Here is an 8,191-nt window from a genome sequence, read left to right on the forward strand (position 1 = left end):
AGAGGGGTGGGGTGGGGGAGGTTGGCTTCAGTTTATTCTATCCAGAAGAAATCTTTACTGCACAGCACGTACGTTTAACGTTTTTCATCGATCAGACTTAGTGCGGCCGGAGCGCTACGGAAACTGCTGGAAAACAAACCCAGTGGTAGGATTTTTCTCATGTCCATAGGGCTGCCTGGTTACGAGGTGAGTATAATAAGTTAAATTTTATTAGCATAGCCGTCACTTAGATATCTACTTTCTCTTCCCCCCCCTCTTTTCGGTTGATTCCAATACACTTTAAACTACCCAGAATGAAGACAGTTCGGCCTCAAACTTCACTCGTTATATTTATTAAAGTCTTTTGATTGCTTTGTGTTAAAACGATTCTCTCTCTCTCTCTCACTCTCTCTCTCTCTCTCTCTCTCTCTCTCTCTCTCTCTCTCTCTCTCTCTCTGTCTGCCTGCCTGCCTGTCTGTCTGTCTGTCTGTCTGTCTGTCTGCCACCCCCTCTCTCTCTCTCTCTCTCTCTCTCTCTCTCTCTCTCTCTCTCTCTCTCTCTCTCTCTCTCTCTTTCTCGCACAAATTGCAAGTTAGTATTGGCATTGGTATGGATTTTTAAATTGAATTATTCCCTTGATGATCGGCCATGTCACCGAGCATATCGTGGGTTCAAAACATGTGCTAAAAAGAAGAAAAGTAATTACAGTGGCATACAACGTCTCGAATATGATTTTTAAAAAGTGCTTGAAGAACAGTTTAATAAACAAACAAAAACAAAGCAAAAATAATAAACGAACTTTATGAACTTAAAAACAAACAAAAATATACCTTTTCAATAATATCAAGACAAACGTAACCTCTCTTGAAGTGCACTCAGCTGTTAAATACTGAAAACATGCCAGATTATCTCGTTTTTATATATAAATCGTTACGTGACATCAGAGCACACAAACACAGCTAGGCGAGGGCGCCACATGTTATTTTTAGAATGTGCAACGGAGGAGAATGCGTTTCTGGACACATCTTTTTTCTGACAATGAAAGCTGAAACTAGTTGTCGCAACCAAGCCACTTAAGTCCAAATTGTGAGAACTTTTGATGTTATACGCCCTCCTAAAGCTTTATAAAAGATTCGCCTTTCAACATCACCAAAATGCCGTTTCATGTTTTGTTTAAGGATTGCCGATCTAGACGCGTTCCCCACCAAAAAAAACAACAAACCCAACAACAAAACAACTCCGGAACAAAAACAAACAAAAACAAACCAAAAACGACGACAAAATTCAAAGAAACAAGCAGACAAACGGATGATAAAAACAGCTCCAAATAACAACAACGATGACAACAACAACAACAACAACAACAACAACAACACCCTTTCACAAAAACAGCAAGCAAGCAGCCCCAAAACAACCCAACCCAACAGTCCTCTTTCCGCCTCTCTCTCTCTCTCTCTCTCTCTCTCTCTCTCTCTCTCTCTCTCTCTCTCTCTCTCTCTCTCTCTCTCACACACACACACACACACACGCGCGCGCGCGCGCACACACACACACACACACACACACACACGCCCATCCACACATCCACACATCCACACAAAACAAGCTGAGAAAGACAAAAATACAAACAAAATAAACTAAGCAAACAAAAAAGGGGAAAAAGGCAATAGGCCTACAAACATAATGAAACAGATGAATAAGAACTCTTGCATTCTGCAAAACAAAAGCCGATGAAGTCAAGGTGACATTTTAAAAAAGTACATAGATCTAGATCTAGATATATCACAGTGGAGCAGCAAGTCTGAGTCCATGCAACAAAGGGCACGGACTCCGAGACTCTAAATGAATGAGGTGACAGCGAGTCAAATAAACAAACAAACTCACGGATATCGTGTTCTAAGTTTCCAAGTAATCTTTTGGGTTCATGGAGTGCCATGCCGTTGACAAATAAGAGACACGTCCGGTAAACCCCGGGAGTCCTTGTTGCAAATATTCACGCCACTAAAAAGAAAATGGGCGTAGTACAATTTGTTTACTTTGAGATCACAACTCAACCAGAACCTAGTCTTTTGAAATATGCCGGTTTTGCGGGGTTTTTTTTTATTCTTCGTGTTTTGTTTATTTCGTTTTTCGCGTACATTTTGAATTTGTGATGTGGGTTTTTCACACACTCAAAGATCGTACGGTTTACGTGGTTGGACGAGCGAATATTATCCGCCTGTCCCAACTTGCGCTCGATTCTTTAATGCTCGATACTCGTTAGTTGATAAATTTCACTTGTCACAAGCGTGATTTTTATTTGTTTTTGAAAGAAATATATTTATACCAGGAAAATGACTCAATTTGCAATTTATTTTGCTTTCTGTGGACGACTGTCTTGCATTTACCATTATGCCGGTGAAACCAGCCACAAATGCTGCAGGTTCTTTAGAAGCAGGGGCTAAAAAGTGGGCGTGCACAATTAATTTAAGCTATCGTAGGTGGAAGATAGTCAGGGGATATAGTAAATGGGATGGTGTATAATTTTAGGATCTTTGGGTTCCTGAAGGAGGACCTTATGCTTTTATTTTCATTCTTTTTACTTGTCGCTTTGATTTCTAGACTTCTAGTAGAACTAAATATGTTTGTTAGCTAAACATCAATTTTGCTCATGCTATATTGGAACTGAACCCTTAGGTATTAACTTTCATAATTCCACTACAAAACTATTCAAAGACACAATTCATAGGACAGTGACTTAAGTATGTCATGTTCACCCCCCTCAGGTTCACGGTCACAGGGTCACTTAAAATAGTGGCAAAACAATGAACCAAATGGATGGCTGGTGCCTCTATAAATAAATTATTAACAGTCAAGACAATGAACCAATCACAATTCACTTGAGCATTCTACTGGATTGCTCCGGGGCTTACATAATTTTGGCGTAGAATACTATACAGTGTATCGCGTTTTTTTTAGAGTGCCTACTGTGGGCTATGTTTTGTGGGTGCACAGTTGTGCCGTCTTATTAATATTTATGTAGGCCTACCGCCAAACTCGCTTCATGTGACGTCATCGCTTGGGTTATTCCAAAGAGCGATTTATAGGTCAGGTTACCACTGTTGAATATTAGAGCGAAAATATAGAGAACGCCGAAACTTAAGCGGCTGAAGTTCGACGCGGACAGGCGCTAGTAGGTGTCTGCTTGACTCCACATAGAAGGCGCCTAAAGCCTAGATCTAGATATATAAAAAAAAATTACACCACAACGCAGATGGTATTTATGAAGCCTTTATTTTGCGATTAAAAAAAACCAAAATTCCTAAAATATTGCTAAAAATGTAATTTTGCTCGATTGCAAGCCTACTTTGACGGCGTTGATTTAAAAAATGTAATTAGTTTTTGTCTACCGTGGAGCACCAGCTGTGAAATGGCCCTATAAAATTGCCCCCTGTCCAGTCGGGTGACGTCACGCAAACCGCTCAACCCGAGTTGGCGACTGGGAGACGGCATTGAGAGTTGAGAGTTCGCGATCTCAGCGCTTTCTTGTCATATCTACATTTTTAATAACAGTGAAAGCAGTTCACAACAAAGAGTGAGCATAAGAAGAAGTCACATTTTCACTGTTAAAAATGGAGATACGACAAGAAAGCACTGCGGTCGCGAGTTGACAGCGAGGCGCCTTTCCACTTTTTCGGTGTAATAAGGATGTAGTTTGGATTCCGATAAAGCCGACAACGCCGATCCGAGCTTGAAGCTGCCTGCAGTCTGCCAGCTCTATGTGGAACAAGTTGGAAATCATAAGGGAATTTTTATACCTATCGGCGCTTACTGAGTCAGTCTCCGAAATCGGCGTTCTCTATGTTTTCGCCCTTAGGCTATAAAATGTATAATGTTTAGATAAAGGCGCGTGGACTTTGGCATGGCATAGAAGGTGTTTTACGGCGCTATAGTGACAGAAATGATAGTTATGGCGCCAGCGAGGACCTTGTTTTGTTGAAATATTTGGCTAGTGTTTGTTTCTAGATTTTTTTTTCCCAAGTATGTGGGTACTTTATGTAATAGAGCTTTAAATTTTTTTTGAGCGGCACTGCACAGCTGTGCTCTATAAATATTGAAGCAAGCAGTCAATTCCCAGTAGAAATGTAGATCTAGACTGGAAGTATGAGGGGCGTAGCAACCTTGACCGTAAAGTGGGCTGCACCCCCCCCCCTCCCCCTCTCAAGCATTTGGGTATTCGTTGAAGGCTCACAACGTGTACAGTCCGATACTGAGCTCTGTAAGTTATGTACCGTTCCATAAATATTATACTTAGCTCAGAAAAAGAAGAAAATGAAAATGATACAGATTTTAATTGCTTTGTTGGCTGAGAGTCAGTAAGAGAAGGGCTGAATGCAAAACTAGAGAAGAAACGAATCACCAAATTAGAATTTCTGAAAGTCCTGTCCAAGAAAATGCTCCCCCCCCCCCCTTGTAAATTATCACAGATTTAAAAAAAAAAAAGAAAAAGAACTGAGATAAAAGCCCAGTTGCAGAAAGTAATCGAAGTAGTTTCAAATAAAATATTTTCCTGCTGTGATGCAACAGCGCTCAGAGTGTGCTCTTTGAAGTATCAAACAAACAGGAGCCTGGCATTCGCTCTCTTTACTTGCTCTGGAACTCCAATGCCGCGAGCAGAGCAGAAAAACAAGTTCAAAGAAAACACCACGTCGGGTTTACACACGTGGATCATGCAGTGTATGTTTTACCAGCGCACTCAGATGTGACATTAAGGTTGCATGTTTTGTCGGAATTCTAGAGAAAGTGATGGATCTTGTAAGCAATACACAACTTTCTTTAAGTTATTGGGCTCCAATGCAGTTAGTAGTGCCTTTTCTAACATTTCATGAAAGACTTGAATTCGCAGATTGTTTACAAGTCGCGGAAATCTCGAATTCAAGTAGCTCGCGAGAAAAAGGAAATGCAAAAAATACACCTCATCCCCTCTAAAAAAAACAACAACAAACAAACCAAAAAAAACCAACACCCCCCCCGATTCGGCAATCGTCAAAAAAAACCACACCCCCCCCCCCCATGAAAAACAACAACAACCAAACAAACATACAGAACAAAACAAAACAAAAACAAACAAAAACCCAAAAGAAATAAAGGCCACCAAAACCTCAAAACCAAAAACCCGGTGTACAGAAAAAGTCGACCATACCAGGACACAAGACAGAGATACTTGGATTTAGTTTAAATAAGAGTTTTACCTCACTTGAAACAGAAATAGGTAATCTTATTATGCACAGGGTGATAAAAAAAACTGTACAACTTTTTTTGGTTAATATTTCCCCCGACACTGAAGTTTTGTGTTTCAAATTTGGGCACAACATCTGGAAGTCAAAAGGAACTTGTCTGATATTCATATTAGATAAATCAACAAAATAGTTTTGCTCTACATAGCGCTTATAAAAACAACTCATTTTCAGCTATGTCCCCATTTTTGTAACATGACGCACTAGTTCGCATTAGGCTTACCACTAAAAATCCCAACGATTTCGCCATATTGCAAACTACAGTATTCTTACAGGCCAAAAGAAGTTTGCAAATAATTTTTTCTCAAATTTCCTTGGCCTGCTGAGACCGTGGTTAAGATTAGTAAAGAATAGAGGTAAAGAACTGCGTAGTGGAATCAGGCTCTCGTCAATTTTTTGGCACATTGAGTTATTGGTATCATCTTAAAGCTTGTTCATTTGTTTTGCTTTCAATGAAAATATTACCCATCCATCTTCAATAGAAGTGGAGATATTTTGGATTGAAGGATGTGGGGGTCACCTGGTTTAAGAGGTAAAATTATCGAGAAAATGGCCACCAAACTTCGTAAATTCCAAAGCTGGAGAGTTCATGGAAACTGTAAAATTACATTTTTGTGCCTTTAATACACGTTTTTCGGGGAAATCCTCAAAGGCATTTGTTTGTAAATGAACATATAAGGTGTTGAGCCCCCCCCTCAAAAAAAAAAATTTTAAAAAATAAATCATAAATAAATAAAAATTGCTAAGCAGGGAGAAAACTTGTTTTCCTCGATTTCATTATTTTGACGAGTGCCTGATTTCACCACGATGCCTCACAGAGGGCTTTTGTATTGAACATTCCCTCACCACCAACTCATTTCGTAAGTTTCACACAAGGCAGGGAAATAATGTTAGAGTGCCCTTAAGGCCTTCTTTGATGTCAAAGGTGGAAATGGTCCATCAGTTAGGACCTGTAGAGAATCAGAACTATAAAATTCCCAAACAAAACGACAACTTCAGGTCAAACACACACCTTTCGCACCCCTTTAAACGTCAACTGGGGGCAGAATTCAGTAGATGAGCACCATGAGATGTCTGCCCGTAGATGATGTCTCCAGCAAAGACTCTCCTACATCTCAAAGGTCCACATTCTCAAGGCAGATCTCCTTCTACGACTGTCCCATTTTCCTGTTCACGAAGCCATCAGAGGATATCAATGTGATCATGATTTCTCGATTGTCTTGAAACGCGTGAACATTCCCTCTATAACATTTGGTCCCTTGGCAAAGCCCATAATATTCACTTTTCTTAGGCTATGTCTACCATACAAATGCTGTCTATTTAGGCAACATCACCCACAACTCCATAGTGTCTCTAGAAACAGCTCCATACTGTAAGCTGTACAGTGAGTGTGGCTTTGAGAACTCATGGTTGAGTGGATCCTTGTGTTTGGCCACCAATGACCATTACGAACGATACGTAAAAATGTGTCGAGTCCAAAGGAGGACACATAGACCACTGGTTCTCGAAATTCCAGAATTTTAAAAATTGCTTTTTAACTCTGTAGGAGAAAAGAAATATTGTTTAAAGGTTACTGGGATATAAAGATTAAAATGTAAAAATAAAAGGAAAGGAAATAACAAACCAATCATTTCATGACTTTCCTTTCAATATCTTTTAAATTGGTGCATTTTGCATTAGTAGGTGGTTTTTATAAAAAGCCATTTCCGTTTTCGAAAAAGAGTTTCTTCTTTGTGAATTTTATGTCATAACAAATTCATTTTGAATGAATTATATCTGTTCCAAATTACAACATTCTAGTACAAATTTTGTGCGAGTTATTCAGAGTAAAAAAAAAGTTGTACAGGTTTTTTTTTGGATCACCCTGTACGTTGCCGAAGATTAGAGGTGTTTCTAGAGATGAGTAACATACAAAGAAAAGAAGGGGGAGAGATGAAGACAACAGATGTTTGATAGGAATGAAAGGGAGAACACCAGAGTCGCGCATTGTTGACGATATTGACACAATTAGATTGCCGATTACCAAAATCAGTACCATCCAAAAATGTAAGTCCCTTCACTGCTCATTTGAGAAGTAAAACACTCTAGCCTTGTGTCAGTCATCGTGATTAAGATAGGAATAATACTGCTAATAATACACTACCCTTCCGTCGTTGTGTTACAACTCACCTCTCATGGGTGTAATTTTTGGCACTCTCACTAAAATCTTAGGGCTCAATGAAAGAAACAAATCCGTACATAATTGTACTATAAGACGTAAAACTCTTGCAGATTTGAAAACAAGTTTTATTTTCACATTTCACGAACGCACCTCACGCACTTTGTCAATTGACTCAACCGGCATGTAATTTTCTACACACAGAATTTTATGGAAATAGTACGCAGTAATTTTGTCAAGGGGACTGCAAGGGGACTCTCGTGACCTAGAGGTTAAGGTGTTCGCCTCTCATTCAAAGGTCACGGGTTCGAATCAGGGTAGCAACTGAAAAACTTTCTTCTCTTAAATTGTCTTCTTTCAATTCCTTTCCTGCTCTCTAGCAATGTTCTATCGTCTGCTTTTTTTCTCCACTTTCTGCCCCCCCCCCCACCTCACCCCCTTTGCCCCCTCCTCTGGGCTCCTGGCTCTTTCTGCAGCCTTTCTACTGCTACTCCTTGATTCCTTCTTACTGCTGTCTTTCAGCCATAGCCTGATCTTCTGGTAGGAAAGATCTACTCCCAGCCTTCTTGGACAAGGGTGAAAAATCTCGGAGGTCCTGGGTGCAAGTTGCGCATGTTAAAAACCCCTTGGTGGTCTAAAATCTATAAGAGTAGGCTTTGGCCGCCACCCGGACAAAATTCAAAATTTCCTTCAAAAATTAAAAATATGCCCCCCGAGCTCATATGAACATAGCCTACTTAAGTAGTTTCGAGCGTTGTAAAACACTTTATAAAAAAAA

The 8,191-nt window shown here is 39.8% G+C and overlaps 1 protein-coding gene across 1 annotated transcript in view; it reads left to right on the forward strand.

The window, feature by feature from the left end:
• Positions 1-111: 111 nt before the first annotated feature.
• Positions 112-8,191, forward strand: part of LOC101847625 (retinoid isomerohydrolase) — a gene marked incomplete in the record, with an annotated part of 68,808 nt that continues 60,728 nt past the window's right edge. Inside the window, 1 exon segment of the mRNA XM_035973292.1 lies at positions 112-186. Within this exon segment, the coding sequence (XP_035829185.1) occupies positions 160-186 (27 nt within the window).

This window comes from Aplysia californica, unplaced genomic scaffold (assembly GCF_000002075.1).
Source record: "Aplysia californica isolate F4 #8 unplaced genomic scaffold, AplCal3.0 scaffold01110, whole genome shotgun sequence".
Lineage (NCBI taxonomy): Eukaryota > Metazoa > Mollusca > Gastropoda > Aplysiida > Aplysiidae > Aplysia > Aplysia californica.